A 16,472-nucleotide genomic window follows, 5' to 3' on the forward strand; every position below is an offset into this window, starting at 1 on the left:
TGTACATGCAATTGTCTTTAAAGAAACCAACATATATCCAACAAACTTATGATTTAGTTAATTCATCATATGTTGATTTTTAATCAATGCATCGGTAATTCATTAACCATATAAATAGTAACCATGTGCAGTAATAATAGAATAAACCATCACACATAAGCAACACACATGAACACCAAGATTTAAGGGGGAAATCCATTGCGGAGCAAAAACCACTTGTGACTGTCTTCTCTTAATATAAGAAAAACCTGTTTACAATCTTGTACTGGTGCAAAATCATTCCAGTACATTGGAACCCACCTACAGAAGGCTACAACCTTCTCTCATTCTCTAGCTTCTACTCGAAGGGAGCTACAACCCCCTAGCTCTTGTACAAGCCGATCCATTTACTAGTACGTAGGCACCAAACTACAGAAGACTCCAACCTTCACTCATTTTCCAGTTACTACTGGAAGGGAGTTCCAACCCCCCCTAGCTCTTGTATTGGCTGATATGTTTACCAATACGTAGACGTTGGCCTACAGAAGGCTATGACCTTCTCTCTTCCTCCAAGGACCACGTTTCATAAATTTTCAGACTCGATACTCTTGGACCACAACACCACAATTTGAAGGCCACGTTTCATCCAATTTTCATACCAGACCCATCAGCAACCTTGAAGCTCAAAATCAATCACCACTTCAATACAATGAATCACTGAAAACCCACCATCACTAAATCACAATCAATCAATCTGAACATTCAGAACATAGTCACTAGAGCACAATCACCATAACACAGAGCAGAACCCAGAACTCTGCATTAACAACCAGAACCAACTACAACTTCAAACATCATATTTCATAATTTATACGCTACTTAGATGTGTTGAACCAACGTGTATATGAATTTTTACCAAAGTGAACCAACGTATAGATATGAAAATACTATCTTAAAACTTCACAGCTATTCCAGACTTCAATCATACCCAGATCATAACATTTACAAAATAAATCATGCGTAAATAATCAGATCTAGCCCAATTAAAATCAGATCATGCAATGATAAGTCGTTTAAGTTCTTATGATCATGATCTAAAATTGTATCCAAGGAGCACAAAATATTTCAGATAATCTCATAATCATAGCCCATGCGACATAACATATACTTCAGATAGAAGTATTCCACAAAAACTCATTCATTTGCACACACTGACCTAATGATCTTCTCCTCCTTATATAGTTTTAGGCCTTTCTCAATACCTTAGACAAAAACCACTTAGGACCAATTCCTTGGACCAAATACCTCAAACCAATACCTCGGACCAAATACCTCGGACCCAATACCTTGGACCAAAACCTTGGACCAAAACCTTGATTTTCTATCCTGTAAGCGCTTTTCTTTCTGTGAAAGTGCGTGTATATGTATACACTCCTTTTGTTCTATTAACCCATGTGTATATGCTACTTGGAAAAAGTGAACTGACGTATACTTCTTAAACCACTCTCTTTCTTCAATCTTTGGAATCTGATCTGTAATCCTTTGTTGTTAACCTGCTGCACTGTGAACTGTCATCTATGTGAGTTGCCATCAAGGCCAACACCTGTATCATAATGCCAATAGGGTGGGGATGGAAACTAGAGTGGAAGGATTTGTTGATGTGGGAAGTGGAGTAACCATTAGAATTAAGAGCTTTGTATAGATGGGATTTTTCCTTGGGAGAGGATTGGGTGGAGGAGATTTGAATGGATAGGGTGACAAGGGTTTTGAGAATGACAATTTATTAAGCAAGATGGTGGTGGGAGTTAGCATGAAGGTACTTATTGGTATGAGTTTTCTTTCAATAGACTTGGTGAGTTAGGGAACCATCTGAGATGTGCAAGATATGGACATTTAGAAAGGGTAGGGATTGGCTCTCTTCAAGCTCAATAGTAAACTGGATGTGGGGGGAGATGTTATTGAGAGGAGAAAGAAATTCGTGGAGTGTAGATATACCATGGGACCATATGACAAAGGTGTCATCTACAAAACACTTCCAACATGTAGGTTTAAGGTGGAAGGTCTCAAGGGCCATGGTTTCAAAGTATTCCATAAAAATGTTAGCAGCAATAGGGGATAGGGATGAGCCCATGGTTGTGCCCTCAATTTGTTTGTAACAGACCCCGTCAGTTTCAGGATCTACAAGCTTAGAAATAATGGCTTCAGGGACAAGGATTTTGGTAAATAATGAAATGACATCAAAGCTAACCATGATGTCATTTTCATCAAGCTAATATGTTATTTTTCTCTCTTTGGGTATTCTCTCTCGGTATTCTAACTAATATGTTCTTTTTCTCTCTTTGGGTATTCTAACTAATATTTTCTTTTTCTTTCCTTGGGTATTCTAACTAATATGCTATTTTTCTCTCTTTAGGTAGTCTAACAGATAGATGAAATGAGTTTTTTAGTTGGACCATAACAATATAATTTCTAAAAAGATTGTAAATGAAATGGTTTTTTTAACTAGACCATGACAATATAATTTGTAAAAAGATTGTAGTTTCATCTTATTTGAAATAAACTTTTAAATATATATAAATAAATTAAACACCTTGAAATTCCCTTGAGAATTTTGTAAATTAAACCATTTAAATTTATAATTCTTAAAAATCTTTATCAAATTTGAGAAACCAAAAAAAATACATACATATTCCTTCCTTCATACATATATATTATATATAATAAATAATCAGCCAATTACACTCTGTCCAAAGTTGAAACCATGAAAATGACCACTTCTTTCTTTCCTTCCTTCATACATACATATTATATAAAATAAATAATCAGCTGATTATAGTCAGTCCAAAGTCGAAACCAATAAAACTTGTTGGACCATTTATTGATGTTTCCTGCGTGTCTAGTTTCAATTGGCAATAATTTAGTAACCTTAATTAATAATTTTGAAATGCGTAAACCTATCCTAATTATGTATAGTAACTAATGACTTATTGACACTTGGTCCAATGTCCGTCGAAAGCAGTAAAACACGTTTGGACCATTTAATTGATGTTTCCTTCATGTCTAGTTTCAATCTTAAGTAATAATTCTGAAATGTGTAATAATGAAATGAAATGAAATTTTAACGTCCACAAGACTAGATATAGTCTATGGGACCACTAGCTTCCCTATTTTTTTCCTTTTGTAATTCAATCTTCTCATTATCCAAATTAATGATGAGCTGACCCAACCTTCTAACAGTCCCCTCATTGAAAAGACAATGCCAAGGAACCGATGTTAACGTACTATTGTAACTATCTCTGATGTCTTTGAAAGCATCACATTCCAAAATGATATGTTTTTCCGATTCCACTGCCCTAGAAGTGAAAAAAGTACACACTCGTTCTTCCCAAGCTTCTTTAGGTCTTTTCCACCAACCTATTTCACACCGTAGCTTATGTGAGTTAGCAATAAGAATCTTTGCTCTCCATGGAATGCTAGATCCAATGTACTCTTTTTGTTGAAGATCACAAGTGGGGTTGAATTCTTGAACAAGAAGTACTTCTTTCTACCCAACTCTTTTTGCCATATACACTTAAGAAACTTCTCCATAACAAAACCCTTTAAATCCTTTCTATTGTGGGACATGCATTGAGGTAAATATTTCATTTTTGCATCCAATTTTTGTTTTGTCTCATCCATGATTTCTTTCTTTCACTATTCCTTCATTGAAGATAACTTTAGGGCATCTACCTTCTCTCATTTGATCAATTCTTTATAAATACCTTATGAGACACACCACAACAATTGCTTCGATGGAAGTTGCTCCTATTTCACTTAGCATTGTCTCATAAGAAACCAAACTTTTTATTTTAAACTTGCTCATGATCAAGCATTTTTGGATTTTCTCAACTTACTTCCATTTTGAGACAGGGATGCTCCTAGCCCACAATTCACAGCCATATAATATCACTAGAGAAACTAGGAGCCCAAAAAGCACTTTGATTGTTTTCTAATCCCATAACTTTGCTTCTCTACATCTGTTTTAAATAGCGTATAAGGCTTTCCACCCTACTAAATTTCTCTTCTTTCTGCAGTGATCCTAATTAAGCTTGTTATTGAAATCAATCCCGAGGTACTTGTATTCATTTACTTTTTCCAGAATGTTGCCTTCAAATAAGAACGTATGTTGACTCTTCTTCTTTTTATTTGAGAAAATCATTATTTTGGTCTTCCTGGTATTGGCTTGCATCCCCACTGTTTTATAAAAAATCTCAAGGGCATATAAGTGCATCTGTAATCCCTGGGCTGAATTAGCAATCAATACAAGGTCGTCAACATATAAAGGAAGCTTTATCACAAACTCCCCCAACCGAACACCATCCCCACCTTATAGATTTTTCCACTCTTCCAATTTATCAATATATAAACAAAAAAGAGTAGGGGATAAAGGGCAACCTTGCTTGACTTCGATGTTACTTCTAAAAAATTCTGAAATTCCTGTTGAAGTTCTAATTTTGACGTTCAACTCTTCATAAAGCCTATGGACAACAACTCTATAATGAAAAGGAATTTCAAGTTCTTCCATTCTACTCCACAACTTATCTCTAGGGATGTGTCAAATTCCTTTTTGAAGTGAACAAAGCAACAAAATACTTCTTCTTTTCCCTCCCAAACCTTTTCAATAATGTGTCTCAACATGATACCATGATCTACTTTAGAATGCTTTGGTCTAAAACATGCTTTCCCTTTCGCCCTCTTTTCTTTGACTTCTTCCCACTTACTGATTCTATTTTCTACCATGCCACTGAAGAGCTTTGCAAACAATGGATTGATCATAATGGTTCTACAGTTGGAAGGATTATTAATATCTCCACTTTTAAAAAGGGGTATTGCTAGACTAGTTGTCCAATCTCTTGGGAATCCTTGTCGAATGACATTGTTGAATATTTCCATGATGTGCAGTGCAAGAATGTCCATTCCCCACTTTAAATATTCTGCTTGAAGTTCAACCAAGTCCTTTACCTTTCCTATTTTCAACTTCTTATTTCCCATCTCTACCTCATGTAATGTGAAAATCTTTGTAGTTGTGTTGATCGTGAGAGGAGGCTCCTCCTCTGATTCTTTCTCATAAAGTTGTCTTTCATAGTCAAACCATTCATTGGCCATAATATTATTTTTAATTTTCTTCTTCCTTTGTTGAAGTTCCTATAGGAATTTACAGGGTAAGTTCCTCAGACAGAACACCAAAGGACACCGCTCACAAACAGATCACAGATCAATACATCAGTATTTTGACGTGGTTAAAACCCTCAAAGAGGGAAACAGTCCATGGCCCGAGCCAACGCGACCACTTTAGGCAATTTATTAATAAAAGAATGAAAATTTACATATGCTTCTCTCATAGACGGATTACCCTACAAATGACCCTCCATGCGCTTTAAATAGAAATCATGGACCAATCGGGTGTTAAGCCACGGATCAAGTGTCGGTAATACAGAGGAGAGAATGAACCGTTGGATCACTACATATCGTGACCGTCGGATTGTAAGTTACAAAATGTACAAGGTAAAGAAACACAGTTTACCTAATTCTATACCTAACTCTATACTAGACCAAGTTGTACTTAACTATTTCCTATGTGTCGGAATATCCTAACAGTTCCTACTAGAAAAGCTTAGGGTTATTCTTGCCTAGATATATTAACTCTTCTCGCATTGTTTGCATGAACTCATCTTTTTTACTTTTTAAAAAATTTCTTATATATCTTTACATCCATCTTCTCCTCGCCTTCCTTTTTCAAGGTTTTCCTTGCCATTTTGCATTCCTCATCAAACCAAGTATTTACCAAAAAACAATTTGATTCATATTTCCTCCTTTTTTCTCTTTTACACTTCTCAAGTGCACTATGAATTATATTTGTTAACTCATGACTATTAAGGCTTTGGGAACCACTTTTCCCTTTTTGAATTGATCTCTCCAACATTGTTTTGAAGATAGTGAAATTTTCTTGTGTTAGAAGATTTTTTCCCCTTGATATCGATTGTTGAGAACATTGGGTTTTCCTCCTATGTTATCTTCTTCTAACCAAGGTAGCTTTATATAAATTAGGCTATGGTTTGATTTTAAATCCGACATATGCTCTCCAGTCTTAACTTCATCTATCATTTCTATCAAGTTTTGTGAACAAATAACGTAGTCAACAACACTTGCCCCATTGTATGTGCTGTAAGTGACCTTCCCAAACCTTTTCCATTTATCTAGACCATTGCAGATAATTAAGTTGAAAGCACCACACGATGCGAGCAACTCCTCTCCAAAATGATTGTTAACTGTGTCATCTTCTGAACATCTCAACCATTGGGGATTCTCCTCTTCAAAGAGCCATATAGGATTGTGGTCCTCTTTGCAACAAAACATACTAGCTTCTTGATTTGTTGTTCTAGCATTGAAATCTCCCACTAAAAGAACTTCTCCCCGCTGAGAATATACAACAATATCCTATTTTAACGCAGCATATGGGTCTTTGCTATCTAACCCCTTATTTTTGTAAGTTTTTGAGACTTGAGGTGCAAAATAGCATGCTGCAACTTTTTTGTGGTTCTTATTCTCTGTTATTTTGAACTATGAATATGTTTATTTGTATACTCTTTGACAAATTGTATGTGACCACCTTTTTCTTTCACTAAAACCAATATTTCTCCATACCCTTTGCCATTTGCTACTGCCTCGTTCCAAACTGCTAATTTCAAATAACCATCAAACATAGTAGTTTTACAACCATCATGTTCATGAGTTTCTGTGAGACAAATTATGTCTCTACCTTTTGCAATATGCGCTATCCCAGGTCCCCTCCTCCAAGGGTAACCTCTATAGTTCCAACAAACTAGACTTAGGTAGACCTGGGTAGGATTTGATTGTTACGCGACTTGGCACACAAGACTCAACTTTGAGTCTTCACCCTTTTTCATCCATGTTGATCTTGTTGCTTTCTTCTCTATTATAGAATTAAATGTTTTTACTTTGTTGCCAAATTACTACCCTGCTTTGTCATAAGACCCAAACATTGCAATAAACGCTTTATTATTATACAACATTATTCTTTTCCCTTGGTTTTTTGCTACTCTAATTTTCTCCACTTCTTCTCATCTCTCCTCTCCTCTTGTTATTTGCTAGTTAAATCTTTATAAAAAAAAATATAAACCTTTCGGGAATTTCATTTCTTTCCACTTAAAAAATAGTGTTTGTCTTACCTACTTAATAACTTTTATACATCAAAGCTTCTCCACATATTTTTCCACCCTTCTTGCGTGACAAATTTGGCCCACTTTTAATAGTGTCTTTACCACTATCTTGGAAGATACCCAAGTTTGCAATATTAATGCCACGTGAAATGAAAAAAAGAACGAGGACTGATCTGTCATAGATCGAAGGTCAGCCGTCGCTGTTGGATGTGGGACCCAGACCTAAATAACTATTTCCATCGCACACCTATTTGGAATTCCCTCGCCTGAGTCGCCTCTAATGGTGAGTGGCTCCAGTAGTCAAATTAAAAATACTCCGAAAGGCGCGTCTGCCGCTCTGCACGTTTCCATTATATGGTCTTAACCAGGGAAAGTATGAGTTTTCATGAGTTGGCTTTAGGCAGGAAAGGGTTGAATCACAGCGATTGCAATGGCGAGAGCAATTGGAGTTTCGCTCCCAATCATGGCAGTGTTATACATTTGCGTTAGACAGGGTATGTAATAACTGCAATAATAATACATCATTTTTGTTAGTCCAAGCCTCCAACTTTGTTTCCATATTTCTGATCCTTGCAGGTGCACGAGTTACGGCCTTCCGAGGTTCGTCCTACAAGTTCCGAGGTTCGACCTACAAGTTCCACAACCAGTGCCCGTTCACGGTTTGGCCAATGATGGCCCTTTACAACGGGACACAGCTGGACAGTGGGCAGTGGTGGACCGCTCAAATCCCTGATGATCCGTACGGGATCCAGGTTTGGGCTCGCACAGACTGTTCCTTTGGAAAATGCAGAACTGGGGACTGCGGGCCTTCAGTAAACTGTGTAGATGTGGGAATTAGCCCCAATGCGACTGTAGCCAAGTTCAGTCACAGAGTGAGTGCTGAGGGATATGATGGCCCTGTGGACAATTATGGAATCTCTCTCGTCGATGGATTCAACCTTCCAATTTCGATCATACCTTCCGACTCTCAGTGCAAACCAGTCGAATGCAGCAGCAACATAACGGCCAATTGTCCATCAGAATTAACGGTGACCGGCGGATGCATGAGCCCCTGCAGTATTTTCAATACATCCCAATATTGCTGCGCCACGGATTATTATTCGAATAATTGCAGTCGTTCTAATTATTCGCGTTTCTTCGAGAAACAATGCCCCCAGGCGTCCAGCTATGTAAAAGACGACCCCTCCAAAACCCTTATTTGCCCCTCGGGCACTAACTATACAGTCATCTTCTGCGGATCAGATGGATCAGGTATTAAATCTCACTACCAGCAAGTGATTTGATATGGCTATTCTTTATTTTTCTATCTTTAAGATATGCATTTTATTTCCAGCAGCCTTCTACGCGCAATTTCGTCAAAACACAGGCACTATGCACCACAGCAACACAAAGCATTCAATTTCCTCCACCAACAAAAAACAGTCTCTATCATAGAAAGCGATCCCGGATAATTCGAAACATATTTTTGCACTCAAGGATTTCTGCCTAAGGGGATGGAGTTGTCTATAATGTGATTTTTTGGAGATTCAGGTGATTGAATCCGGCTGAAGAAATTGAGATTAATGCAGTTAAAATGGTTTTTTAACTGCATATTTGGATTCAGCACCCTGAAAAAATCCTGGGACGCTTTCATTGTGCAGAAACTAGCTATCAAACTTGCGATTCCAATAAATTCCTGCTGGATTTCTACCGAAAAAACCCGCCAAAAAAGCTTTCAAAAAGTCACGTTATAAACAACTGCTAACTTAATTTCTTTTGTCTGCTCATATTTATTCACATATGGCATTATCATGTGGATAGTAAATTTCTGGATATCTCAGAATTTGACACATTCTTATGTAGATTGTAGATTCGTGGATATTTGAGAATCTGATGGTTAGAAAGCGGTCAAACAATTGACCTCTCTCTAAGCTTTGAGTGCTGTATTCATAGAAAAGTTGGATTAGGTGAGTGTAACATTTATTTGTTCCTGATCTGATCAGGTCATGAGTGTAACACTTATTTGTTCGTTGTCTGATCAGGTCATGAGCGTAACACTTATTTGTTCGTTATCCTCGTAGCTGTAAGACAAATATATGTGGTCTTCAATTGCAGATTTGGGGTGTTACCATCATTGACCCCTGATTGTTGAGATTCTCCGCTTCTATGCGAGAAATTTAAAGTTTGTGTTGGGTGGAGAGTTTTTTTGAGCCTCAAAATTAGCCCGGCCATATTCAGCCCAAAGAGGTGTGCCAAGTCAGTTTAACTTTTGAACCCATCTTATAACAGACGGCTAAGTCTGGTGTTAAATTGCCTCAACTATTTAACTTAACCTATAACCTCATGACAAAGAGCTAAAGACCGGGCAGGGGCTTCAACCACTTGAGCTGCTTATCTATAACCTCATGACAAAGTGCTAAAGACTGGGCAGGGGTTTCAACCTTTTGAGCTGCTTATCAGGACTTTTATTCTTGAGCCTTACCCAAAGGATAAAAAATATTCCTAATAAGGTTTGAAACTAAGTAAAATGAATAGCATTCTATAGTTTAATAGGAGCACTTTGACCTCTGAGTGTGGTAGATTGCTCCTTTCTGAGTTCCAGTTCTGTGGCCTTTCTTTTCTTTCAAACGTAACCCCATCAGGGGTTCTCGTGGATATGATTTATACATTTTTCGTTTAAATATGAGGACGAGACTTGAGAGTGCCGAGCATGAAGCCACGCTTTCGTCATGGCTGGAAATCTCAATACTGTTTCTAAAGACAGCCATCTGATAACCGCCTGGGCGAGCGAGCTGTATGGAGAATCTCTTCCCTCCGAATTCCAATTCTAATTTTGTTGCTTCTGATGTAAGAGATTTGAACGACCTTAAGGAGGAGAATCTCTGGTGAATTTGGCCCGAGGCGGGATCGAACCCGCACATTACGGGACTTTAGTCAATTAAAGCAGAAAAAAGGGAATTGTTATTAAATTTGTGATTGGGCGCAGCGATACAACTGTAGATACAGCGAAGCACGGAAACGAGCATGCCTGGAATTAGCCGTTTTATAGGACCCTTTTTTAGCCATTTTAAACAAATTAAAATGGGGTGACCCTGAAGTATTTAAATGGCCTGTTATAAATTTTAATGAGTTGATTAAACAGAGGTTAAAAATATGTTTAGTTGCAGTGTTTATTTCTTGTCACTAATTTTTTGGTTGATTGGTTTTTAGTTGCAGAAATGTTAGATTAGTTACGTTCTCTAGTGGAATAGGGTGTGTTTACATTTTAAAAATAATTATTGGTATTTTAAAAATAATTATTGGTGTTATAAAGTTAGCGTTTTTTTTTTTTTTTAAGAATAACTACTTTCAAATCTATTTCTTAATTGTTACTAAGAAAAATTACAATTGACAACACACAAAAAATAATATTATATACATAAAACTTAAGTGAAAAGCATGAAAAGCAAATGACCCCATCATATTTCCACTTACCTACAAAATAAATTTGAAATTCCAGTCTGGGAAACTGGCTGTCTTGATTCATTTACTGGCAGCATTAACTATTTTAACCATCAATGTCTATGACAGTTACTGTGAACAATTTATATATTTGTCGATAAAGTGGTACATTGATATAAGCAGTATTTTATTTATCATAGTGTTTTGTGGTTTATTTTCTGGTTTAATCTGCCTAGAATTTGGTGGGGAATGAACTCTCCAAAATTTTGATGTCTGAAAATTGGTGTTAAATTTATTTTTTTTCAAAGGGAAAGATCCCCGCTGAAAAAGCCACATGTTAAATTTATATATGTACTAAAACCAATTTTACACAACAAAAATCTAAATCTAAAAAAAATATTTTTCTGCCAAATTTTAACCTAAAATTCCAAAACTTATAATGTTTAACCGGCGCTAGAGTATAATCAAGGCAACTCGCCTCACCCATTCCCGATAAAAAACTGTTCACACGCCGCTCAGAGTCTCAGGGCTATTATTGCTCCGATGACATGAAAACCACATTGAGAAATTTCTTTTATTTTATAGTAATAGAAACCTGTGCATTTAAAATGAACTCAAAACTCCGCTACAATGAGGAGCGCTGTAACGGCTACCTTCTCATATCGTGGTTAAGTAGGGTTGAATGAAAATAACCAGACTTTTATGGGCCACAAATATTTGGCGGTTGGATCATTAGCCTGCTAAAATCCAAGAGCACCCATATACAGCCGCCGGGTATTTATGGCCCATAGACCGGCTGATGATTTATTGCCCTAAAGCGCTTTCTTCTCAGCACACTTATTTTGACACTCGAGGTTTCGTATTATAATATAATGGAAAAAAAATCATTACAATAGAATTTAGATGAACAATTTTGCTCCCATGTATTTATTAATGATGTTTTACTTTGCAATGTGTTTTTTAAAGTCGTATTTTTTCAATTTCCTTGCAAATTTAACAAATTATATTCGTGGAAAGAGGTTATTAAATGTTTATATTTTTATGTGATTTTGAAAATGAATCCCATTTATTAGTTTGAAAAGCGTGGACCAAAAAATTCTTTCCTATGATTTCTTAAAAAAAAATTGTTTAATTTATTTTCTTTTCAGATTTAACAAATTACATCTGAATTATTAAAAATGTCATGTTAAGAAATGGAAAGTTATTAAATTTTTTATTTATTGTCTTTCCAAACTAGAGACGTGATATCTAAGTTATTCAAATTTTCAGGTTAACAAGTGGGTTATATAAATGTATACACAAAATCAGTCTTACACGGTAGCATTACGTCATCCTCATTTTTCTTTTCTTTTTAATTTTGTGTTGGCAGAAGTGAGCAGCTTTGTCCTACGAATAACAATAAGCGGAGCTGTAATAATGGCTTTAGCGTTGATGGTGGTTATTGCTGTGTATTGGAAGAAATACAGGATTAATAAACATCTCAATGAAGGTGAGGAACCTGTAGCTTGAAGTTCAGATATACTCTAAATTGGGGCATTGTGGGAGTTTCCGCTCCGAAAATTCCTAATGCCTAATACTTTGTAATCTAACGAGTATTGCAGAATGTTTGACAATCATGTTGCCAAATTCAACAAAATTCCGTGCCTTTACGTTGGAAGAGATAATGGAATCCACACAAAACTTTAATGAGAAGATTGGGCAAGGCGGTTTTGGATCAGTTTTCTTTGGTAAATTGGTAGAAGGAAGAGATATCGCCGTAAAGGTGCTCTCGTTGTTCTCAATAGAAGGAGTTCACCAATTCCAGAATGAGGTAAGTCTTAGGTTTTGAAACCACATCATATCATATGTGTCTAATTATATTGACAATACTATATACATGATGTAAGTGGTTAATTTCAATTGATAAACAGGTTAATCTTCTTTCCAAAATCCATCATAAGAACTTGGTGTCATTACTTGGATTCTGTAATGAATCGAAACAGGTTATGCTTATCTACGAGCATATGTCTGAAGGGTCCTTAAGGGACCACCTTCACGGTAACTATGTTAAGCATATTGTTTGATCTAGTTGATGCATACTAATCTTAGTTCCAAAAACAAGTGAAAATTTTTGTATTTGATCCTAAATTGTTTTCCAGGACATAGGGCAGAGATTTCCCCACTGAATTGGATAACAAGGCTCAAAATAGCTTTAGATGCAGCGCAGGGTAAGTCTTTAAATACGTTAGTGCAGTAATTTATGTGATCGAAAGATTGGTTCATCTGATATATCTGATTACCATTAAATAAGAAGATCTTGGTTTTCAACAAATCACGCTTAAGTATAATAATCATGTGATCCACCTGGGCTTGATGTTAAAAGGGCTGGAATACCTGCACATGGGTTGCACTCCAAAGATAATTCACAGAGATGTCAAGACTGCCAACATTCTTTTAGACGGCAATATGAATGGAAAACTGGCCGATTTTGGTCTCTCAAGGATCACCCTGGATGGAGAGGCTTCTTATGCTAACACCACCGTAAAAGGAACAATAGGATATCTCGATCCAGAGTATGCCCTCCACTTTCTCTGTAATATTCTTGATTTTGCAGCAGTCCATTTAATTGTTGAAAGCGGAGGCAATTTTACTTTTGTTTGGGATGCTCTTGCAGGTATTTCCGCACACAAATGTTAACTGAGAAGAGTGATGTATATAGTTTTGGAGTGGTGTTGTTCGAAATTATATGCGGCAGACCACCTATAAATACGAATCTAGTTGAAGAGGAAGTTAATCTTATCCAATGGGTAAGGAATCTGATTATAATTAATCATTCAAGCTAAAATCATAATTTATGATTTGGAACAGTAATTATATATATGCCTGCATGTGTAGGTGACACCGTATGTGACGATGGATGAATGCGCTGGTAATAATATCGAGGTAATCGTAGACAAGAGGTTGGATGGAAATTACGACATCATATCAGTAGAGGAGGTTGCCAGACTAGCGTTTAAATGTGTTGAGGCTAAACCATCTTGTAGGCCAAGCGTGTCTGAGGTAGTGTCACAGATAAAGGAGAATATCCTACGTGAGAAAGAGAAGAATAATCCTCTTCCCATTTCAGAGGGGATCGTTATTGAACATAGAGATTTCCTACCACGGATGGAATCCAGACCCAGAAAGATGGAGTGGGCTGATAACAGCTCCAACCTCCCTCAAGTAGGAAGATGACTTCAAACTTCTGTGTACCTGTAAACCAAGTCAAGCCGACGTTTTGTTTTCCGTTTTCTTAATCTTTACTGTTAAAAGAAGTCACATAATTATTGACTTGTTTAATTATTCACACGCATTGTTATGGTATGCTTTGTCAAAGGTTTCAATTATATATCCGTTGATTCATCCAATTATTCACTATTTTCATAATGGACTTGGTCAAGATTTCAATTAATATTTTTGATGATGAAAGCATTTTTTGTTCTTTCTAGAGTATCTCCTAAAAGTGGTTTTGTTGCGTTAATAGTTAGTTTTTTCGATGTAAGTAAATGTGTTAGCATTTAGGACAGACGATATCGGTTAAAGTCTTCTCGACTCCTCTACCAAGGAGTGTACTTCTTTACCAATGAATAGCTAACAAGACATGAAGAAATCTATAGTGAAACTATATTAGTGCTGCATTTTATTCCAAATTGAACACTGTCGGAATGTGCCTAGTAATCCTTCATATGGCATCCTTCCTATCTGGTCCATCTTTTGAAAGGAGGTCCTTAGAATTGGAGACCAACTCTTCCTTAATGGCTGAGAGAATTGATCTCACATTTTGCTAAGTGTTTGTTGGGAGTCATAATTCGGTTTTGTTTGTGTTGAGTTTTAGTTGAGTTTCTCTATTGATTTATTGCTATTTGTTTTCTGGTCTCTTTAGTGATCAAATTTGAAGGTATGCTCTTAATTTCATTTGGAAGGGCATATATTCATCTACCCTTCAAGGATGAAAGGTTATAAAAAGAATTCACTTTTACTAAAAAATATATATTAAATAAACCCTTTAAAACAATTCCATAATAAAATAGAGTCATTCTAAATATTTAAAATCTTTAAAATTTAAGGAGTAGCTTCAATAAAAGCACTATAAAATCTCAATATAACTAGTAAATAAACAAAAAAAATCTCAAATTCCAATTAAAAAGATAAACATATGTTTCATTAGATGATTTTCAAAAGTATTTGGACTTACATAGTTGAAAATATAAATATATTTTCCGAGTGGAAATGGATTTCTAGTTTTCATTTATTTCCTTACATCATAAGTAGCATTCTAATCTACTTCATTTAGAGCATGATGTGCACTTAGAGATAAAAACATTAACATAGATAGTGTTTCCAATGAAAGTCTTTATCTATCATCATTTTTTATCTTGTTTAATTTTCAGAAGCCTCTTTCACACACTGTTGTGTTTAATTTCAGAAGCCCCTTTCACTCACTGATGTGGTTGTTGGGATAACGAGAATAGCTTGCCATAATTGCATCAAATATGGAAAGTCTTCAAACCATTCATGTTCATCTCAACATAGGTCTCATGCCATACATATGCTTTTTAGCGTATGATTTACAAATAGCACAAATAAATTCATTCATTTCACCCAAACATCTAGCAGTATCCACACTTATCCACAATAGATTTTTCACATAAACATTTCAATAATATTTTTGTTAGACAGTCTATATCATTCACTTCTTCATAATAATTTTGAAAAGTGCAAAACTTAGCCACATTAAATACATGTAAATCTATGAATCTCCTATCTAAAGATTTAATCACCTTTACAATAAAACATTTTCCCAAAAGAATACAACCATATAGTAGCGCCAATGTTTTTGGTGAGCTCCATTATTGCAGCAATGATGTTGCAACTCCTGAGACTCCCTACTTTACTTTTATCAACCCGGCAGTTCGTAACAAACTTGGAAGCGACAATGCTTTATGCACAAGTACTAGCTCTTACTACAAGCTGTCATTTGATTAGCTGGCACAAGTTCGCTAAGAGCTTAAGCCAACTTCTATGAGGCCTTAGAAGAAGCTTTTAACTGTGATGAACGATAGCTAACTCAAAAGAGGCTAGTCTACTTGCAGAAAGAAGATGAAAGCTGAAAGGAAATGCAAACCCTAGCAAACCCTAGTTTTATCAACTAACCCTACTTGTGCAAGAAAAGAGATGAAAGCTGCTAAAATGGATGCCATTGACTCTTGAAAAGGTGAAATGAATTTGTTTAAGCTAATTTTGAAGGAAAATATGAAAAAATCATTTTTTTATATTTTTGAGTAATTTTATGCAGAATTATTATGCATGTGTTTTAACTATTTTTGACTGTGTAGAGGTTTATTGGCGAAAGGAAATGGAGTGAGCATTTGTAGGAGGTTGGGAAGGTGAGAAGATTACCTAAGGGGTCCCTAGCATCCTTCTGGAGATTTCCATTGCACTCAGATCTCGAAAAATTGCTCGTGTGAACTTCTACACGAGGCTGCAGAGGATCTACAGGAAATTCTACAGGAAGAGGCCGAAAGTGGTTTTTAGAGGGTTGATGGTGGAAAAATGGTGGGAAAGTGGGAATGAGGGATGGATAAGGATGTTAAGGGGTCTAATATCTGGTAGATGAAGCTCAGGAGTGATGAAGATGGTTAGATCTGTTCAAGGATGAAGAAAGCAATGTTGCAGAAAAATGTAGAAATTAGGGCGAGTTGGGAAAGTGTGGTGAATGAGGGAAAGAAATCTTGAGCGAAGAACTAGAGAAGGTTGTATGATGGAGGCAGGATAGGCTAGAGTGTCTTACAGGTTTTCTGCACACTACTTTCCAAAACTGATCTAAGCAAAGAC

At 36.2% G+C, this 16,472-nt stretch overlaps 1 protein-coding gene across 1 annotated transcript; it reads left to right on the forward strand.

Annotated features, from left to right (window-relative positions):
* The first annotated feature begins 7,480 nt into the window (after positions 1–7,480).
* On the forward strand, positions 7,481–14,013 carry LOC149187875 (putative LRR receptor-like serine/threonine-protein kinase At5g48740). Its single transcript, XM_089412892.1, has 9 exons — positions 7,481–7,693; positions 7,776–8,450; positions 11,989–12,108; positions 12,221–12,429; positions 12,530–12,656; positions 12,758–12,826; positions 12,982–13,171; positions 13,273–13,405; positions 13,494–14,013. The coding sequence occupies exons 1-9, from the start codon at positions 7,630–7,632 to the stop codon at positions 13,830–13,832; spliced, it is 1,926 nt and encodes a 641-aa protein (XP_089269018.1). The 5' UTR covers positions 7,481–7,629; the 3' UTR covers positions 13,833–14,013.
* Positions 14,014–16,472: the final 2,459 nt, after the last annotated feature.

The sequence above is a fragment of the Pinus tabuliformis genome, chromosome 3_1, assembly GCF_031772625.1.
Source record: "Pinus tabuliformis cultivar Carrire ecotype Pingquan chromosome 3_1, CPIR1, whole genome shotgun sequence".
Lineage (NCBI taxonomy): Eukaryota > Viridiplantae > Streptophyta > Pinopsida > Pinales > Pinaceae > Pinus > Pinus tabuliformis.

Coding starts and splice junctions, on each gene's coding strand:
- LOC149187875 (XM_089412892.1), top strand. CDS start 7,630: ATGGCGAGAGCAATTGGAGTTTCGCTCCCAATCATGGCAGTGTTATAC. Junction 12,657..12,757: donor CTTAAGGGACCACCTTCACG/GTAACTATGTTA, acceptor ATTGTTTTCCAG/GACATAGGGCAGAGATTTCC. Junction 13,406..13,493: donor AAGTTAATCTTATCCAATGG/GTAAGGAATCTG, acceptor CTGCATGTGTAG/GTGACACCGTATGTGACGAT.